Source organism: Squalius cephalus (assembly GCF_949319135.1).
Source record: "Squalius cephalus genome assembly, chromosome: 8".
In the NCBI taxonomy this organism is placed as follows: Eukaryota; Metazoa; Chordata; class Actinopteri; order Cypriniformes; family Leuciscidae; genus Squalius; species Squalius cephalus.
The window spans coordinates 448,607-469,513 of NC_137129.1; the positions used below are offsets into that span (position 1 = coordinate 448,607).

A 20,907-nucleotide genomic window follows, 5' to 3' on the forward strand; every position below is an offset into this window, starting at 1 on the left:
TAATGTTTCATTACATGAACTGAGATTCAACACTTTGACAATCACATTTCTCATTAGGGTTCAGACAATAGCTAACGCTAACGAATGAGACCTTATCGTAAAGCGTTAGCAGATTCAGCTGATCTGACCTCTGACCTGTTCATGTGATCTGACCTCTGACCTGTTCATGTGATCTGACCCCTGACCTGTTCATGTGATCTGACCCCTGACAGCTAATCGCTAACGCTAACAGATTGACCGCACTGAAGACCGTTCCTCACTCCTGTCTCACATCAACTCTAAACTCATCAAAACTACACACACTCCGGATCACACAACACACACACGAGTCACGTTTACAAGTCAAACACGTTTATTTATGGTAGTTTATGCTTTCTTCTGTTCAGCTTTCTGGAGCTTCTTCATCTCGTGCTTGATGATCTTGTTCCTCTGCGGAGAGAAGACAAACTGATCAGCTCATGTTCACCACACACACACACACACACACACACACACACACACACACACACACACACACACACACACACACACACACACACACACACACACACACACACACACACACACACACACACACACACACACACACACACACACACAATAACCTCATGTTCACTACACACACACACACACACACACACACACACACACACACACACTAACCTCATGTTCACTACACACACACACACACACACACACACACACACACACACACACACACACACACACACACACACACTAACCTCATGTTCACTACACACACACACACTAACCTCATGTTCACTACACACACACACACACACACACACACACAATAACCTCGTGTTCACTACACACACACACACACACACACCCTCATGTTCACTACACACACACACGTTCATAACCTCGTGTTCACTACACACACACACACACACACACACACCCTCATGTTCACTACACACACACACGTTCATAACCTCGTGTTCACTACACACACACACACTCATGTTCACTACACACACACACACACACAAACACTAACCTCATGTTCACTACACACAATAACCTCATGTTCACTACACACACACACACACTAACCTCATGTTCACTACACACACACACACACTAACCTCATGTTCACTACACACACACACACACTAACCTCATGTTCACTACACACACACACAATAACCTCATGTTCACTACACACACACACTCAGTCAGTCCAACACATGTATTCATATACTCACTCACTATGCACACACACACACACACACACACACACTCAGAGTAAACGTACCATTTTCTTGGCCTTCATCACCTTGAAGCGATCGAAGTCGGACATCTTGGCCCTCTGTTGGAGGAAAGCATCATGATTATGTCTCAGATCATTAATACACTCATTAATACACTCATTAATGCACTCATTAATGCACTCATTAATACACTCATTAATACACTCATTAATACACTCATTAATACACTCATTAATACACTCATTAATACACTCATTACACTCATTAATGCACTCATTAATGCACTCATAGATCATCAGTGTCTCCAGCAGAGTCTCTGAGCGCCGCATCACCTTCTTCCTGGCCTCGATCTTCTTGGCCCAGCTGCTCTCCTCCCACTTCTTGCTGACCTCGGCCTTCTCCCAGGCTCTCCTCACGTACTTCTGACGCGCGCTGGGGAACACACACACACACACACACACACACAGATCAACATCTGTTCCTCCACTCCTGTATTCTCCACATCTACAGCTCGGTTACACAGACCCACGCCAGTGGAGATATATCGGTCTTTAAAGTAATTCTCAGCAAAAATATTAGTAGAACAGTTTGACATTGGTGTAAATGTTACAAACACAATTTAAAGAACACAAAATTAATAACAAGTTTGACAAATGAAAGTCAGACGTTCAGATTGAAAAGCACAGCTGATACTGTAACGCCCTCACTCGCAGCGGAGACACTGGAGCCTAACGCCCGTTTCACACATACGTGTGCGGTGCGTGTTTTCCCCGTACCCATGCTAACAGGTCAGAGCTTTCACACGCGGCTGCAGTCCGGCGACCCGGTCCAGGTGCGGTGCGTACACAGCAGTGCAGAGATCGCTTCCACACCGAGTCTATTTCTGCTGTGCTGCACGCGCTGAATTAAAGTGACAGCGCATGTTTCGTGGTCAAAATGAACACAGATTGAACTGAAAATGTAGCAATTTCACCATAAATGCGATTAATTAAATAAAATGTAGTAATCTCACCATAAATGTATTTAAATACTTTTTTTTTTTTCACTTTAAGACCGGGGTAAAGCAAGGAAAGCTACAATTTACCTCAACAAGGGACATAATGAACAACACTTCTCTCTTTCGTGGAGGTGGAAAAACAAGAAAAACAACTTTGTGATATGCAAGATTTATTGTGTTAAAATTTAAATGAAAAAGAAAAGGCATGAGAGTCGGCTGTTTTTGTCTGCGTTTTAATTTAAAATGTTTGCGATTTAATATAAGTACATGGCTAAATATTTGGCCACTTACTTGAGCAACTTAATATAAGTAGAAGTAATGCATTGAATAATAGGCTGACGTTGTTTAAATTGTGTTTAAGCGTGCATACGTCTGTTAAACAGTGTATATGCGTACAAAGAGAATCGCAATGCTGACAAAAAAACTTTTTTTTTAAATAAAAGTTGCTGATAACTTCTGGATTTGAAATACAAATAGTGAGTATGTATTTGTGGTATAGCTTACAGCAGCGGATCAGTTACGCACCGCACACGGAGTATGTGTGAAACGGGCGTAACGCTGGTCTAGCGGATCTACATCTGGACCAGGGGCCGTATTCACAGAGCATTTATCTTACCACTAGGAGTTTTCCCTTAAAAGTTATTCACAACGCCTTTCAGACCTACTCTTAGTAAAGGAAAATGACAACTCCTAAACTAAGAGTGAGTCTTCGTTGCTATGGATGACGTCATTACTCATGCACGAGCTTGACTGAAGTGACCACCTTGATTGGCTGATGATTGTAACGCGGGAATGATTCCAAACTCCTCCCCTACGATGATGAGTGACAGGTGACAGGTCTGAGGATGCGTGCGCTACACAAGTAGTGCGAAGGACGGAAGATGATGAATAACTGAATAAATAGCCTAAATGAATAAAGAGTAAGGCAAAACAAATAGCCTATAGCCTAATGAAACATATGGATTGATGCAATATCTTTGCAACATTATTGAATTAATCTGTCACTATATGCCTCTGCCTACGTTTGCAAAGAGAAGAACATTTTAATTTGATTCACAATGAAACGTTACGATTAGTTTACATGCAATGAGTAGCCTAGTTTTGGTTGTTGTTGGTGGCGTTATTACATCCCTAGTTATGCCGACAATGCAGAATTGTTCCCTCGCGATTGGAAGCTCCTGTAGCGCCGCATACGCATTTCAAAACATCACAGCGTGAAATGCCACAAAAGCGGTTTGTGAAGGTCTTAGTGAGTTAGGAGTCCTCTCGACTTCTTTTAAGCTGTTCCAGACTTAGCTGCTACTTTTAGGGCTAAAATGCTTCGTGAATTACTCTTAGTCAAAAACATTAGGAGTCCTAAAGTTACGAGTGACACGCCCATTATTTTTAGGAGTTGCTCCTAAATTCGCCAGTTAGGAGCTACTTTTAGCCTTACAATTCTTTGTGAATACGGCCCCAGAGCCGGACTGATGAACTCTAGCGCTGTCCCTATCCACAGATTAAATCTCAGGAGTAAAATGGCTGCAATTTCGAGCCTTGTGGTTTGAATCTGGCTTTTTAACTCAAGCATGTTCTGTACAGGGACGGGCAGATGCGAGTCGCAGATATATATCTGACTAATCTAATGTAGGATATCTGACTAATCTAATGTAGGATATCTGACTAATCTAATGTAGGATATCTGATGAATCTAATGTAGGATGCGTGTGAGTTTATAAACCCGCTAGTGAACCGCTGCAGTTTACTCCAGCTCTAATGCTACGCCAGACATCACTGACTGGGTTACTCGACTAACCCTAATCCTAACCCTAACTCGAGACCGTCCGTTTCCTTTATAAAACACTGATGCGTCATAATCTAGCACTGTTCTCTTTTCTATTCATACGTTCATGTTTTTATAGAAATGTTTATTGTCAACATTCATTTTCTTAAAATATCTCCATGACGGACACGTTTCTCCTGCTCTACAGTGATGAAGCAGGGCATGATGGGACACACACACACACAGTGTTTCTCCTGCTCAACAGTGATGAAGCAGGGCATGATGGGACACACACACACGGCTCACCTGTGAGGGACTTTGATGACGTAGTCTGTGAGCTGCAGGCACTTGAAGGGCATGGCCTGCCTCTTGACCCCAGTGCACGGGCCGTCCACCAGCGCCTGGACACAAACACAGCACTCACTACACGTGACCCAGCACTCACTACACGCGTGACCCAGCACTCACTACACGCGTGACCCAGCCCTGACACACAGTGTTCATGACGCTTTATAACGGGACACAACGGTACTGTAGTGTAAAACTCACCCTGTTTTGGTCAATAACATCTACAATCGCCACCAGCTTCCCCTCATACGGCCCGAAAGCCACGAATGCAACGCGGCCGATTTCGACAAAGCGCTTAAAAACCTGAAGAAAAAAGCAAATAAAACTATTAATGCATTTTCAGTGTAAAACATCCCAGTGACAGAAACACAGATCTCATGAATGACAGACATGGCCCTGTGTCTCCAGCAATGTTAACAATCTAACTTTAATTCTGTCATTTATGTCAAGTTGTTCCAGACCTGTACGAGTTTCTCCAGCTGAACACAGATGATGTTGGACCCCATTCACTTCAATAGTGTTATTTCCTACTATGGGCAGAGCAACTGTTCGCTTTACTCTTTACAGCATCTGTGTTCAGCAGAAGAACAAACTACATACAGCTTATGAACAACATGAGCATGAGTAAATTATGACAGAATTGTAATTTTAGTGTGAACTGTCTCTTTAAGCGCGTGCTTCAGCCGGCTGCTCTCGGGCGCGCTCTCTCTGCTCGTGCCCGTGTGAACGGGACCGAATAACACAACTTTCCCGCTATAAAACACATTTATATCGAGTGTTTCGGTAATTTATCATCATTTGATGGTCCTGTGAAACACGAGTGTCTGCAGACTCCGGCCTAACTCTCTCTCTCTCGCTCTATCTCACTCCACCACGTTGTTTCGAGGCACATCTGACGCTCTTTCTCACCGATAGCGCTAAAAGCCTCATTTAAACTTCAAAACTACTATACAGAGGGACATTAAGGTATTAAAATGCGTCTTCGATGCGTTATTCGTCAGTAATACTTCAAAAAACACCATATTTATTTGATTTTAGACTCCGCGACAGTGAGTTCACTCACCATGATGGCAGACCGTGGTGGAAAAAGGACGAAACCACTTCCGCTCTGCAATGAAGAGGCTTCCGTTTCAGCACTGCGCATGCGCGGCGTCAATAAAAGTTCAGGAATGGGAGCGGATTCAGTTATAATGTACAAGACACACTTTCTTTTCACGTTTTAACAGTTTATATTATACAAGGCCACACGCGTGCTGTGACATGGTCTTTTTTATCTTTAGAAAGAATAAACACCGGCGAGTTAAATTAATAAAAGTTCACATTGCTTATTAGTCTAGATGGAAATAGGGGTCCTCGCGCACCCCCCGGCTTTTTTTATGCCACCTGATTTTTTTAAATCCTTAAAGTGTCTATTTCTAGAATCTGCCAGGTGCCAAGCTGAAATAATGTCCCAAAGGCTTCATTTTTAACCCTTTGCGGAACCCGACCGGAACCCGAAAAATCAAAAAATTATGTAGAAAGTGGCATAACATTTGAAGTAAACAACATACAGACACAAATGAACACATTTTCCCATACAATTCTGACCCCAGGAATTTAATTGAATGGTTATTTTTGACATTTGACAACATATTGAGCCTAATTCTGGACAAAAATAGCAAAAAATGGCCAAAATGTGTAGAGGATCAACTATATTTTCGTTTTCTCAAGCGCATAGGGTGATTTTCTTTTCACAAACTGTTATTTCTTTATCATTCAAGTGTCTATTTTAAGATTAAATTGGGTACCAAGCTGAAATAATGTCCAAAATGCTTTACTTTTAACCCTTTGCACCAAACCCGAAAAATCTAAATATGATATAAAGTGGCATAACTTTTGATGTAAACAACTCACAGAGACAAATGCACACATTTTTCCATACAATTCTGACCCAGGGAAATTGTTATTTGTTATATTTTACAACATCTTGACCATCTATGGTCAAAAACAGCAAAAAAAAAAAAAAGCTAATTTGACAACGTTTTATTATACTATAATAGCAGCCTGAAATGGGGTTTATTTTAACCTTTTACTGCACCTATCCTGAACCTGAAGAAATTGAAAATAGCTTTACTTTTGAAGTAAACAAAACAAAGCAAATTAACTTAAAAAAAAGAAAAAACTACAGAAAAAATTCCCAAAAGGTCCAAAAAGTTACTATCTGCCAGTTTGGGCATGTTGGGGCTTTGCAGTGGTGGCCGTCGGTTGGTACCTGCAGATCGCCATCTCCCACTGCTCTCTCTTTTGGAACAATTTCAGTAAGTATTTAAAATCCAAGTTCAAGGGCAAGACTGAAGAGCTTACAAAGTTTCAGACTGAAGAGCTTACAAAGTTTCAGAGCTGGAAACACAAGGACCCAGCCTGGGAAGTTATTTCCCTAGGGCACAGGAGTTAAAGAACAGTTGTATTTTACTAACATTAACTAGGATTAATAACGAATGTAATGCTCATTATTAGTTAAAAGTCTCCCTGTGGTGTAAATCCAGCTTTTAATGTAATTTATGTGACTATGTGGTGTTTTTAATATGCTTTAACTCAAAGCATGTGTAAGTTCATAAGTCGACAGCATTGCTGAGTATTTCCTCCTTAAAACTGCAGTGAACCAAAGACAGTCTCAAAAACACGCTTTGAAATCGCTGGTGTTTCTGACGTCACAAACTACCTTGTAACCAATCAGATCAACGTGTGATCGTCAACCAGTGGATCTCTGAGCTGAGGGAGTGAGTGGAGGCGGGGCTCATTTGCATATTCATAGAGCCGCGCATACTAAATGAGGCAAGGGTGTCGAGTTACAGTCAAGATATTTTAAGGCATGAAGACATTTTGTTTTCAAGGTAAAAACGTTTAAATATGTACTTTTGGTGATCAAAGATGAGTTTTAATGGATAAAATGATTGACGACAGGGGGACTTTAATGCATTAACCAATGGGATTAACTTAAGTGTTATGACCTCAGTAAAGTGTCTCAGAATTACATTATAAATGTTAAATCTTTCTAAATGTCCAGGACACACTCAGTTTAGAGGAATTAAAGACGCGTCCAGAAGTTAAAAAAGTGCCTCATCAGAAACGCTAAAATAACAGAACTCTTTAGGAGAATTAAAAGGACAAACTTTATTAATATTCACAATTAAAATCATGAGATTTAAAAGCAGTTAAGAGTGTTGCTGAGAGCTGGAGCAGGAGCGCGGAGTTCAGCGGCAGCCCACGAAGGACTCGTTGTAGATCTCCCTCTTCTGGAGGCTCCGCCGGGACGCCTGCGTCTGCTTGAAGATCGGGGAGCGCAGGAACCGCGTGTCCGTGAACTTATCGCCCCGCCGGAGCTTCCTGCAACACACACACACACACACACACACACACACACACACACACACACACACACTGTTAGACACACGCCACTGCAGCCGAGAGCAGGAGAGAGGAATAACCCCAGTCCGCATGGAGACGCGGGAGTGCGTAAATAATTCTGTTTTATACATTTTTAAGGCCAGACAAGTAATCCGCTGAGGTAAACATGTAAAGAAAGACACACGCCTGCACACACACACACACACACACACACACACACACACATATCCAAACACGCACATCTATAGACTCGACACGTGACACTGACAGCTGGTCTGAGTGGACGGACAGTAACCGGGATGAATAAAGCGAGGCACGTACGAGCTGATCGACGGCTCCTTGTAGTTCACGGATCCGGTGCAGCGACGCCTGGGGGCGGAGCTCGGGGGCGTGGCCAAAGCACACGCCGGCTTCTGATAGGCTGCGGGGGAGAGATTGCTCACGTCACTCAAAGCCACGCCCAGAAATGAGCGAACAACCAGCCGGCCTGCAGAAACACACGTGCCACACATCAGTCCTCCTCCGACACCGGGAAACGTGAAGAGAGAGAGAGAGAGAGGGAGGGAGGGAGGGAGAGAGAGAGAGAGGGGGAGAGAGAGAGAGAGAGGGAGGAGAGAGAGAGCGAGAGAGAGAGCGAGAGAGGGAGGAGAGAGAGAGCGAGAGAGAGAGCGAGAGAGAGAGAGAGAGAGAGAGAGAGAGAGAGTGTGTGTGTGTGAGTGTGTGTGAGTGAGAGAGAGAGAGAGAGAGAGAGGGAGGAGAGAGAGAGGGGGAGAGAGAGAGAGAGAGAGAGGGAGGAGAGAGAGAGAGTGTGAGTGTGTGTGTGTGAGTGTGTCAGTGTGTGTGATAGAGAGAGTGAGAGTGAGAGAGAGAGAGTTCCTCCAGAGCCCAGGTCAAACATGAAGGATTTACCTCTTCTTCTTCCTCTGTCCATCACCACTGGCTTCTCATTCTCCCGATCGGATGAGTTGCTGGGACACTTTGGGAATTGAAATATTGGGCAGTCAATCATCATAAGCTCCGCCTCTCCATCAGGAATAACAGGAAGTGGAGACTCCAGAGGGACGCCAGCAGGGGGCGCTGCAGGGAAACAGGAGAACACCTCACGCTACAGCCTTATTCATGCTTTCATATTGGGTTAATATTAGTAATTTCACTGTGCTTTTGTCATTTTATTTCATATATTGCTATTCAGGTTTAATTTGGTAACACTTTACAATAAAGGTTCATTAGTTAACTTTAGTTAGTTAACATTAACTAATAATAAACACTTCTACAGCATTCATTAATTTTAGTATTAATTTCAACATTTACTAATACGCAAGTAAAATCAAAGGTTGTATTTGTTGGCATTAGTGAACGCACTGAGAACATCCAGAGGCATGTGATCAGATTCAGCCGGACACAGAAAATAAAAAAAATTATTAATCGCGCAATTATTATTATTTAAAAATACTATTGTAAGTTAAAAAAGCAAATTTTTAATAATAATAATATATTACACTATAATACAATATATGTTATAGTAAACATAATCATTATTATCATCAATAATAGCAATTATTATGTGTAATAAAAAAAATGTGTGTGTGTTTGTAATATTAAAGAAAGAAAAACTCAGCATCTGCCAAACACACACACACACACACACACACACTGAAGCTCATTTACTGAGACACTGGAACACAACCGGTTTAGATGCACGGCTTTGCTTTTTACAGTTTTACAGACCTGCGAGTGATCATCTTCGACAGGAGCATTAGTGAGCAATAATAGTTCAGCATCGTAAAGCTGATTATACTCCACAGCTCTGTTCATAACCCTGGAGCAGAGAGCAATAACTATGAAGAATTCACTCATCAGTTCCACTCCTCTGTTTACCTGTGCTCGTCTCTGATTGGCTGGGATGCTGGAGAGGAACACCGGCCAGCGGCTGTGTGTCGAGATGCACGTCAGTTTCGGCCACTTCGGCCCTGCTTTTCTCTGTGAATCATTAAATTATTAAAAGATATGATACATATTATGCCCATTTTCACATGATGTAATATAAATCTATGGCGTCCCCAGAATGTGTCAGAATTTCAGCTCAAAATAACAGATCATTTATTATTGCTTGTCAAATTTGCCCCGTTTCAGGTGTGAGCAAAAACGTGCCGTTTTTGTGTCTCGCTTTAAATGCAAATGAGCTTTAGCTCCGCCTCCATTCAGAAGAGGGCGGAGCCTTTACACAAGCTTCAGATACCGCGGAAGCTTTGCGTTTAGAGTAGGGATGTCAATTTACAAAAATCCCCATGATTGATCGTCGTTTAAAGGAGAACTCCGGTCAATTTTAACATTGAGCTCATTTTTTTGTAAATTTGGAGTGCTGTCAATACAGAGAACAACGACAGAAATCGGTGTTGCCTACACCGTGTTATCCTCTTTTTAAAATGTGCACCCTGTTGACTTCAATGGGGCAAGTTTTAAACCTGCTTTTAGCCTCTTAACATCCTTGATGTGTCATTACAAGTGCACAGGTCATGTGAGTGATTCCTTCAGAGTGAACACGGGTGAATCTGACTGCAGTAGATGTGAAAGATATGGATAAAAATGATGTTATTTAAGCCAGCGCTCATACCTTTGTTTACATCCTGTTTTCAGTCAAAGTCCATAGTAGTCGATTGTCGAGTTCACGCGCACAGGTTTAGTACCTATGATCACGCGCACAAACTCGACAATCGATTACTCTGGACTTTGACTGAAAACAGGATGTAAACACAGGTATTTGCGCTGGCTAAATAAATATCATTTTTATTCATATCTTTCACATCTACTGCAGTCAGATTCACTCGTGTTCACTCTGAAGGAATCACTCACATGACCTGTGCACTTGTAATGACACATCAAGGATGTTAAGAGGCTAAAAGCAGGTTTAAAACTTGCCCCATTGAAGTCAACAGGGTGCAAATTTTAAAAAGAGGATAACACGGTGTAGGCAACACCGATTTTTGTCGGTGTTCTCTGTACTGACAGCACTCCAAATGTACAAAAAAATGAGCTCAATGTTAAAATTGACCGGAGTTCTCCTTTAAATTAACGTTCAATTAATCGTCAGCCTTAATGCTGCACTGTCACAGCCCGACAGGGTGTGCAGACGCGCTCAACACGACGCGCTCCTCGCCAGATGAGAAGCGGTTTTAATCTGAGTAAAGGGCTAGTAGAGACTAAAATGAGTCGATTATTGAATTACTTATTTAATCATCAAATATAACGACTACTACGAGTCACCAACGCGCCTCAGATGCGTGCTGTTCATAATGAGTAACTCATGTTAAAGAGCATCTTGCAGGTAAAAAAAAAAATCTAAATGAATATATAACCGTGTATGAAAATACCATATGAAAAGATAATGCAGGATTTAAAATGTTTTAAAACGACGTAATGACACCAATTTAGTAGATAAAGTGAGCGTGTCTTTGACTGCTCGTACAAACCGCTTTTTTTCAACATCGCGTCACTTTACGTCACACGAGGGAGATGTGTGTGTGCTCTGCCAGCTCGGTGCAGAGTAGGTTGGTATTCAGTAAGAGCGGTCAGAGTCAGTGTGTTTTCAGTAGTTTTTGTATTTCAATTTATCATCTTCATGGTAAATTTATGTGTTTGTGGAGCTTGCAAAAACTCCCGCCTGTCAGGACATCGAGTCCACCGGTTTCCTAACAAGAAAAAGGCCGGTGCCATCTTTCGTGCCTGGGTGTGGGTTGTGCAGGTGAAGAGACGGGATTTCTCTTCCGCGCCGGCTTCGGAAAACGCGGTCGTGTGTAGCGTTCACTTCAGATCGGAGGATTATCGTCCCGGCGATATGATGGAGCTCAACATGGGATACCGAAGTAAGAACCGGGTGAGACTCAGAGCTGGTGCGGTTCCTTCAGTGCACGCATCTTCGGGTTCTCCCGCCGGGTGTAGGCGCGAGCACAACATCAACTGGCAAACGCAGTGTACGCAGAACGAAACTGAGCTACTCGTTATTGTGTTTGTGTGGACCGTTTATCAGTTTGGACCAGTGCAGCGCGAGCCTGATCAAGCAACACTGTAAGAAATATGTGAGAAATATTCACATTTCTCCGTTATTAACGAATCAAACAGCGCTGACGTGGAAACCAGGAATAAAGATTGTGCAATGAATGAACGAACTATCCAGTGTCCACAGATCAGCAACATTCACCATGGCTTTACTGTAGTAACACTCACTGCAACCATGGAAGTTTGGCATTTTCCACTAAGGCCCAGAATGCATCACTCCCTGCAACACTGACTTTCCTCAGCTGTAAACATTGCCTCGCATTTCCCACACAAGCACCTATGGAACAAAATATGTATCAGGAATAAATATCTCTGTCTCTCGATGAGAAACCGCTAAGTTATATCACGTAACGTTAGTCTGGGCGGATATTAATGAGCATGACAAACGCCTGATCAAAGCTTAGTTTCAGTTATTGTAAGTTCATATGTTCTGTGTAACATTAACCCTGGCCTGTCCCTGCTCTCTGGGCAGCCTAGCAGGCTCATCATTGTATGGCTGTGGTCCGTCAACAATTTCCTCAACGTCCGAAACGTCATTGCGATCCATTTTTCCCTGTTGTTTGGATCGACCGCTCTCCCTCGTGCTACGTCACGCCCATTTTCAGATGCGGAAGTAAAAATTTCTCACAAAAACGACTCCAGAAGCCACTGTAGCGTATTTATACGTTTTTTGTTAAAGAAAATCTAGTTCCTACATTATTTTTCTATACATTGACTTGTTGGGTCTTCTAACCTGCAAGATGCTCTTTAACACGGCAACTAAACCCAATTACTTAATATTATAATAAGATCCTCTTCATTCGACAGAAGGGGAGCGAAATCTGATCGGGTTATTGCAGAGAAAGGCTCACCAGAACACAGTTACAGCACTGACACACGGGGAAGTCAGACCTTCATGATACGCCCCGTTTAAAGTGCGGTGAGGTACCTGAGTGCTGGTTCCGGATCTTCTCCTGAGCGGAGCGCCGTTTGGATCGAGCGCGTCTGGCCGGAGGACTTCGAGTTCTTCTAGTCTTCCTCTTCGGCACGTACGGGGAATCATCATCATCATCATCATCATCGGTGAGGCTGCTGTCGGCCTGGTCCTCTTCATCCGCAGGTTTATCCGGCCTCTCCGCAGGTTTATCCGGCCTCTCCGCAGGTTTATCCGGCCTCTCCGCAGGTTTGTGTCCGGTTCTGAAGGGCGTCAGATGAACGGCCTCCTCACAGTCGAAGTCGAAGGTGTCGTTGCCGCCCAGTGAGGAGTTCAGGCCCTCGGCCGGCGCCCGGGACCGGCTCTGGGAACGCTCACGGCTTTTGGAGCGGGCTCGGGGTTTGGGGTTCTCCCAGGGTTTCTTCAGCGGGGCCCGGTCCGGTCTGCGGCCCCGGTCCGGTTTGGTCCGGGTGGGTTTCCTCCTTCTGCTCGGTCTGACGGGAGGCTCCGGCGTCGAGTGCTGGACCTCAGAAACCTCCAGCTCAAACTCACAGTTCTGTTCCCGGTTCTGCTCAAACTCACAGTTCTGCTCCCGGTTCTGCTCAAACTCACAGTTCTGTTCCCGGTTCTGCTCCTCCGGTTCGACCCGCTGCTCCTCCGGGCGAGTGTTGAGCGCCTCCTCTCGGCGGTCATCGAGAGTCTCTGGTGTTCTCCCGATGGAGTGCAAGCGTGAGCTCCGTCTCCTCGCAGCATCGGAGCGTCTCTTTCTCCTGGTTCCCACTGTGGGCGGCAGTGAACCCGGCCTGTCCACACAGCTCCCCGGAGCAGCCTCTGCACACACACAGCACAGTGTAAAAGCCCGGACATCTGTGTGTAACGAGCATGCCACACACACACACACACACACACACACACACACACACACACACACACACACACACACACACACACACACACACACACACACTCACACACACACACACACACTCACACACACACACACACTCTCACACACACACACTCTCACACACACACACTCTCACACACACACACACACTCTCACACACACACACACTCTCACACACACACACACTCTCACACACACACACACTCTCACACACACACACACACACACACACACACACACACACACACACACGTACCTGCAGTCGGAGGAGGCTCCTGCACGCCAGACTCAAACACACCGTCCGGCCTGCGACACAGTCACAATATCATCAACAAAAACCTTTCAACACTGATAATAATCATAAATGTTTCTTGATCATCAGATCCTCATATTAGAGTGATTTCTGGAGGATCATGTGACACTGAAGACTGGAGTAATGATGCTGAACATTCAGCTTTGATCACAGGAATAAATTACACTTTACTGTATATTCACATAGAGAACAGCTGATTTACACTGGAATAATATTTCACAGTTTTACTGAATGATAAAAATGAACACAGCTCTGATGAGCAGAAGAGACGTCTTACAACAACATTAAAAAATCGTACAGACTCCAAACTTTTAGAGTTTTGTAGAGTTATTTAAAAGCAACCGGTGCAAATTGTTCTAAGAAACAGATGCCGACATGTTTTTGAATGTGTGTGTGATAAAGGTCACAGAGGTCGTCGACACCTGCGCCTCCTATCAGGAATAAACTACACTTCACTATATATATATATGTTAGTGGTGGGCCGTTATCGGCGTTAATCTATTCTCCAAGTTGGGTGGGAGCTGCTCTATACTACACAAGCTATGATGACGCAATCTACCCGCGGCCGCGAGGAACACCCGGCTGCAACGCATCATATTCATCGTCATCTTAAGTAAACACGGCTGAAAGTGAAAGCTGGTGTAAAAGATCCGTGCAACATCCATTATTTGGACTTGGTTCGGATTTAAGCCGTCCGACGAGCAGCAGCAAACTATAGACAGAGTGTGTGGGGTCACGGTTCGGTGAGTTAACACACGACTAATCCGTTCTACCACCTCAAATTCAAAACGAAACATGATATCACTGAATACCAGCGCGCGCGTATTATTCCCAATATATCTTAGTGGTGTAGCACATAATCTCTGTCTGCGCCCGATTTTAAGAATCGTTGTTGTGTTTCTTTTTAACTGAAAATACATCAGTTAGACAATATTCTAATTTTAAATTTGGGGTTTCATAAGCTCCAACATTAGACCTACTTAAGTCTCTGCAGCTAGTGTACTTACATTATATTCATCTGCAAAATTATGTTGTATACTGACAGTTTTGCACAATATATGTTCTCAAAAGAATACACCCTTTAAAAAAGCAGGGTCTGTGTAACCTGTTCTGAAATGGTTTTATTATAATATCGTTATCGCAAGAGGCTGCAATGTATATCACAATATGGATTTTAGGCCATATCGCCCATCCCTAATTGATAGCCTATAGTAGTTGATAATAACATAGGCCTACCTAATGTTGCCTACGTACGGTAAGAGTACAGTAGTAACCTTTACAGTCTATGAGTAGAACAGCTTTCTCAAGCAGTTTGTGATGCATTGTGGAAACAGGAGATGAGCCCCTGGTCTAATGCGCCACCTGGCTTGAGAAACCCGTTCTCAAAGACTTACTTTTATAGTCATTATTTGGGTAGCACACATACTCTGAATGCCTTCGGCAGAATTCAAATGAGCCATTTTAATCTAGATTAAAAAAATTAATCTATGCCCACCTCTAATATATATATATTCACATAGATGACTATGGAAGCTCGTTTCTGCAACAGAATGAACAATAAAAAAGGTAATTGCGACTTTTCTTCTCACAATTCTGACCCTTTTTTCCTCATAATTTCCTGATATAAAGTCGCAATTGCAAGAAATAAACTTGAAATTCTGACTTTTTTCCCTCAGAGTTCTAAACTCACTATTGCGAGATTTAACGTCACAATTATCTTTTGAAATGTTTTATTCTGTGGCGTAGTTTCCATAGAAAGCCGCTGATTTACACTGGAATAATATCCCACTGTTTTACTGTGTGTTTGCAGCTTCGGTGCGCAGAAGAGCCTCTCTAAACACGGATGTGTGTGTGTGTGTTTCTCACCGAGGACTGACGGGCGGCGCTGATGTCGACTCCACCGGGGAAACCTGCAGAAACACCAGCAGAGAGAAGTTACACCGGCAGAGGAACTAGTGCACACACTCTACAGGGCACTGATACACACACTCTACAGGGCACTGATACACACACTCTACAGGGCACTGATACACACACTCTACAGGGCACTGATACACACACTCTACAGTAATACACACACTCTACAGGGCACTGATACACACACTCTACAGGGCACTGATACACACACTCTACAGGGCACTGATACACACACTCTACAGGGCACTGATACACACACTCTACAGGGCACTGATACACACACTCTACAGGGCACTGATACACACACTCTACAGGGCACTGATACACACACTCTACAGGGCACTAACTCACACGCTCACACAGAACGAGATCTGTACATCGATGAGGAGTCCTGTACGTCTCACCTGTATATCAGCAGTGTGTGTGTGTGTGTGAGTCTCACCTGTATATCAGCAGTGTGTGTGTGTGTGTGTGTGCAGTCTCACCTGTATATCAGCAGTGTGTGTGTGTGTGTGTGAGTCTCACCTGTATATCAGCAGTGTGTGTGTGTGTGTGTGTGTGTGAGTCTCACCTGTATATCAGCAGTGTGTGTGTGTGTGTGAGTCTCACCTGTATATCAGCAGTGTGTGTGTGTGTGTGTGTGAGTCTCACCTGTATATCAGCAGTGTGTGTGTGTGTGAGTCTCACCTGTATATCAGCAGTGTGTGTGTGTGTGTGTGAGTCTCACCTGTATATCAGCAGTGTGTGTGTGTGTGCAGTCTCACCTGTATATCAGCAGTGTGTGTGTGTGTGTGTGTGTGAGTCTCACCTGTATATCAGCAGTGTGTGTGTGTGTGTGTGTGTGAGTCTCACCTGTATATCAGCAGTGTGTGTGTGTGTGTGTGAGTCTCACCTGTATATCAGCAGTGTGTGTGTGTGTGTGAGTCTCACCTGTATATCAGCAGTGTGTGTGTGTGTGTGTGTGAGTCTCACCTGTATATCAGCAGTGTGTGTGTGTGTGTGAGTCTCACCTGTATATCAGCAGTGTGTGTGTGTGTGTGTGTGTGAGTCTCACCTGTATATCAGCAGTGTGTGTGTGTGTGTGAGTCTCACCTGTATATCAGCAGTGTGTGTGTGTGTGAGTCTCACCTGTATATCAGCAGTGTGTGTGTGTGTGCAGTCTCACCTGTATATCAGCAGTGTGTGTGTGTGTGAGTCTCACCTGTATATCAGCAGTGTGTGTGTGTGTGAGTCTCACCTGTATATCAGCAGTGTGTGTGTGTGTGTGCAGTCTCACCTGTATGTCAGCAGTGTGTGTGTGTGTGCAGTCTCACCTGTATGTCAGCAGTGTGTGTGTGAGTGTGAGTCTCACCTGTATATCAGCAGTGTGTGTGTGTGTGAGTCTCACCTGTATATCAGCAGTGTGTGTGTGTGTGTGCAGTCTCACCTGTATGTCAGCAGTGTGTGTGTGTGTGTGCAGTCTCACCTGTATGTCAGCAGTGTGTGTGTGTGTGTGCAGTCTCACCTGTACATCAGCAGTGTGTGTGTGTGTGTGCAGTCTCACCTGTACATCAGCAGTGTGTGTGTGAGTGTGAGTCTCACCTGTATATCAGCAGTGTGTGTGTGTGTGAGTCTCACCTGTATATCAGCAGTGTGTGTGTGTGTGTGCAGTCTCACCTGTATGTCAGCAGTGTGTGTGTGTGTGCAGTCTCACCTGTACATCAGCAGTGTGTGTGTGTGTGTGCAGTCTCACCTGTACATCAGCAGTGTGTGTGTGAGTGTGAGTCTCACCTGAGCGCGGTCTCGAAGGGTCCTCTTCAGCATCAGCAGGTGGAAGACCAGCGCCTGCCTCTCCTTCTTCAGCTGCAGAATGACCCCCTGCGCTTGCCGTACCTTCTCCCGCTCCGTCTGCAGCGCCACCGCGAGAGCTTTGTTGTTCACCTGGACGCTCTTCAGCACAAACGGCTGCACCGCCGCTGTAAACACACGATCCGCCCAAAATAAACTGTCAATGATTGTTATTTTTTAATGGAATATTGCAGTGTTTATTCTAAGTGATTTATCAGTGTTTTAATAATCTCGAATCAGAATAAGTTCCTCTTGCAGCATCTCTTCCCTGATGACGAGGGCGGGGCTATAACCTGTCACTCACAGGAGATCAGCCAATAGCAAACCACAACCATCAGTACAATTCCCAACACACACAATCAAGCCCCGCCCACATGTGTTCTTGTTCCAGAAGTTTCACTCGGTTATCATCACAACTCCTGTTTCATGCTGACTTTCTTTCTTCTGTGGAACACGAAAGGCGATGCTAGGCGGAGTGGAAAGCGACAGAATGAGGATGTCACTCCTAAACACCTCAGTTTGTTTTCCACAGAGGAAAGTCAGTCGTAGGTTTGATCAACGTGTGTCAATGACACAATTTACATTTCTGTGTGAACTGTCCCTTTAAGAGCTGGGAGATCGGCTGATATAGACCCAGTTCTGGTACTAACGATACCATAAAACACAAGCTAGACGTTTATATACACAAACACACATCAGAAGGCAGGAATGTGTGGATTCCTCGGCATTACTCGCACCTGTGCTTCTGTTCTTCATCTTCGACAGGCCGCGGCTGACAGCTGAAGCACTAGCCAGGCGTTTGTTCCTCTTTTCCTTCATTTTGTCCTTGATTTCGTCCAGACTCTGCTGGAAGCTCTTCTTCTGCACCCGCTCGCGCGCCATGGCCGAACGCGCGTCTCTCAGGAGATTAACGGGTTAAACTTCTCCTCCACGAGCCTCTGAGCTCCACATGAACTCGACACACACCCCGCACCGCTGTTCGCCGCGATCCACAGACGGATGAACGGCGGCTTTAGGACGGATAGCGCGTAAATCGTGTATTTTATGCGAGTTTCTTCTCTGGCGTATTTCCCGTCGGGACGTTGATGTTCGAAATCATGCGCTGCGAGCTCTGATTGGAGGAACACACGTCACTTCCGCAACTAGCTCACACGTCATCTGCAGTCAAAAACAAATAACATTCGCGGACACTCTTAAGGTGATGATACACAGGGCAACTTTTTGAGCAATCTTGCCGAGCGATCGTTGCTTGGGCACTTTCCCATTGAAAATGGGCAATACATTTCTATCTGGATAATTTAGATCGGTTGTGGGCCCTGTGTCTCACCTGGTTGCCCGTTGATGGCAACATTGCCCAAAAAGTTGCCCCGTGTATCATCACCTTACATTCTCTCCTCAGAATCCCTTAATCACGGTTTATAGAAGAGAGGTCCAACAGTACATCCAAGCATTTCATCATCTAAGAATCTTAAAGCTCTTAATAGTCCAGTCATTTTATGAAATAAGGTTGAACAAACTGCAACAGAAGCAAACTCAACTGATGTTGTATCCTCAATATGTCCTGAGTAAGGGGGAAAAGCCCAGAAGAATCCCATTAGGGGGAAGTTTGGAAAAAGACCCAAATATAGTCTATTCATACGCCTGTTCATTCTTCTCACGTGAATACGGTAAAACATTTAACCTTTAGATATCACCATGAACATTACTGAGTTGATTACTTACATCAAGACAAACAAAAAATGTATTACAAGTTTTTTTGAAACTGTTTGTTAACATGGAAAAACGGTGCATAATCTAATTACTTATGTGCTAATTTGCATAAATACCACAACAGATCTAAACATTGTGTCTAGCCAGGAGAACATGTGTTGCTGAATCTTGTTGACATATAACAGTAAAATACTTAATATTAAGGTCTGAATGAACCCGTTTAGGCTACCCATGAGCTTTACTACACAGAGGCAGGAAGAAGTACTTTAAACCAGCCTTTATTAATTATTGCAGAGATGAGGCTGGGTCTGTGGGACTGTTTCTGGGGGACGAGTCTGAGGCAAGAACAGGAGACGATGGTAAGGAGAATGCAGAAGACAAAAGGTAAGTAAAATAAAAAGTGAATCCCCAGAAACAGTCCCACAGACCCAGCCCCAAACCCCATCTCTGCAATAATAATGAATAATAGTATTAATGCTCATGGGTAGCCTAAACGGGTTCATTCAGACCTTAACATCAAGTATTTTACTGTTATATGTCAACAAGATTCAACAACACATGTTCTCCTGGCTAGACCCAATGTTTAGATCTGTTGTGGTATTTATGCAAATTAGCACATCTGTTATTAGATTATGCACCGTTTGTCCATGTTAACAGACCATTTAAAAAAACTTGTAATACATTTTTTGTTTGTCTTGATGTAAGTAATCAACTCAGTAATGTTCATGGTGATATCTAAAGGTTAAATGTTTTACCCCTATTCACGTGAGAAGAATGAACAGGCGTATGAATAGACTATATTTGGGTCTTTTTCCAAACTTCCCCCTAATGGGATTCTTCTGGGCTTTTCCCCCTTACTCAGGACATATGGAGGATACAACATCAGTTGAGTTTGCTTCTGTTGCAGTTTGTTCAACCTTATTTCATAAAATGACTGGACTATTAAGGCAATAAACTTGTTTCAACTCTTTCATTTATTTCATCAAAGGTTTCTGTTCTGCTTTTTTGTTTGTTTTTATAAGTACAGGCTTTAACCGATATATGTGATGCTTTGCTTTCTTTATTTCATTGTAATTTGTACATTTTTGCTATGTACTTATATTGTTGATACCTTGGCATTAATAAAAATAATAATAATTGCGCCGACACTATATTGTGTTATGTGTTATTATTATGTTATGACAATGAGGATAATTGTTTTTAATGTTTTTTCCCCGTTTATTTTCTTCAAGCATTTAATTTTTTTTTTAAAATGTGCCGACTCTCTAAGTCTAAATGATTATACAATATTTATTATTGAAAGCATTGACTCTATAAGGTTTTTCTTTACAGTGGGAAAAAAGTTCATAATCTTATTTTGTTAACACAATGTTAAATACATAAATGCAAAATTTCAAGACAGAAACAACTTCTCTCTGTTTGGCAGCATTACTCCGTGACTATCTCTAACTCATGCACAATAATAAAAACTATTGAAATATGTACGTCCTTTAATCTTTTCCTTTGATGCGTGATCCAATCTGTTTTTTATT

At 43.4% G+C, this 20,907-nt stretch overlaps 2 protein-coding genes across 4 annotated transcripts; both read right to left on the bottom strand.

Moving 5' to 3' along the window:
• Window positions 1–334: 334 nt before the first annotated feature.
• On the bottom strand, window positions 335–5,486 carry rpl14 (ribosomal protein L14). Of its 2 annotated transcripts, none has more exons than XM_079878878.1 (6): window positions 5,409–5,486; window positions 4,547–4,648; window positions 4,304–4,398; window positions 1,571–1,670; window positions 1,283–1,336; window positions 335–429 (listed from the first exon to the last, which is right to left on the bottom strand). In XM_079878878.1, the coding sequence occupies exons 1-6, from the start codon at window positions 5,409–5,411 to the stop codon at window positions 367–369; spliced, it is 417 nt and encodes a 138-aa protein (XP_079735004.1). In that variant the 5' UTR covers window positions 5,412–5,486; the 3' UTR covers window positions 335–366. The 2 variants fall into 2 exon arrangements, with proteins under 2 accessions (XP_079735004.1, XP_079735005.1); XM_079878879.1 differs by lacking the exon at window positions 335–429 and adding an exon at window positions 1,171–1,184 and having other exon boundaries at window positions 1,250–1,336.
• A 1,995-nt stretch (window positions 5,487–7,481) lies between these two features.
• sgo1 (shugoshin 1) lies at window positions 7,482–18,791 on the bottom strand. Of its 2 annotated transcripts, none has more exons than XM_079878873.1 (9): window positions 18,403–18,791; window positions 17,609–17,793; window positions 15,788–15,831; window positions 13,865–13,914; window positions 12,717–13,532; window positions 9,611–9,712; window positions 8,642–8,809; window positions 8,054–8,153; window positions 7,482–7,711 (listed from the first exon to the last, which is right to left on the bottom strand). In XM_079878873.1, exons 1-9 carry the CDS (start codon window positions 18,545–18,547, stop codon window positions 7,579–7,581), a joined length of 1,743 nt encoding a protein of 580 aa, XP_079734999.1. In that variant the 5' UTR covers window positions 18,548–18,791; the 3' UTR covers window positions 7,482–7,578. The 2 variants fall into 2 exon arrangements, with proteins under 2 accessions (XP_079734999.1, XP_079734998.1); XM_079878872.1 differs by having other exon boundaries at window positions 8,054–8,219.
• Between the last annotated feature and the right edge of the window lie 2,116 nt (window positions 18,792–20,907).

What these genes read in the sequence shown, in the direction of transcription:
- sgo1 (XM_079878872.1), bottom strand. Translation starts at nt 18,547, where the DNA reads ATGGCGCGCGAGCGGGTGCAGAAGAAGAGCTTCCAGCAGAGTCTGGAC. An exon ending in GATGAAGAACAGAAGCACAG is followed by an intron (nt 17,794 to 18,402) that starts GTGCGAGTAATG and finishes GTGTGTTTACAG; the next exon opens with CGGCGGTGCAGCCGTTTGTG. An exon ending in AAGGAGCCGTCGATCAGCTC is followed by an intron (nt 7,712 to 8,053) that starts GTACGTGCCTCG and finishes TGTGTGTTGCAG; the next exon opens with GAAGCTCCGGCGGGGCGATA.
- rpl14 (XM_079878878.1), bottom strand. An exon ending in ATGTTATTGACCAAAACAGG is followed by an intron (nt 4,399 to 4,546) that starts GTGAGTTTTACA and finishes GTTTGTGTCCAG; the next exon opens with GCGCTGGTGGACGGCCCGTG. An exon ending in AGATCGAGGCCAGGAAGAAG is followed by an intron (nt 1,337 to 1,570) that starts GTGATGCGGCGC and finishes TTCCTCCAACAG; the next exon opens with AGGGCCAAGATGTCCGACTT.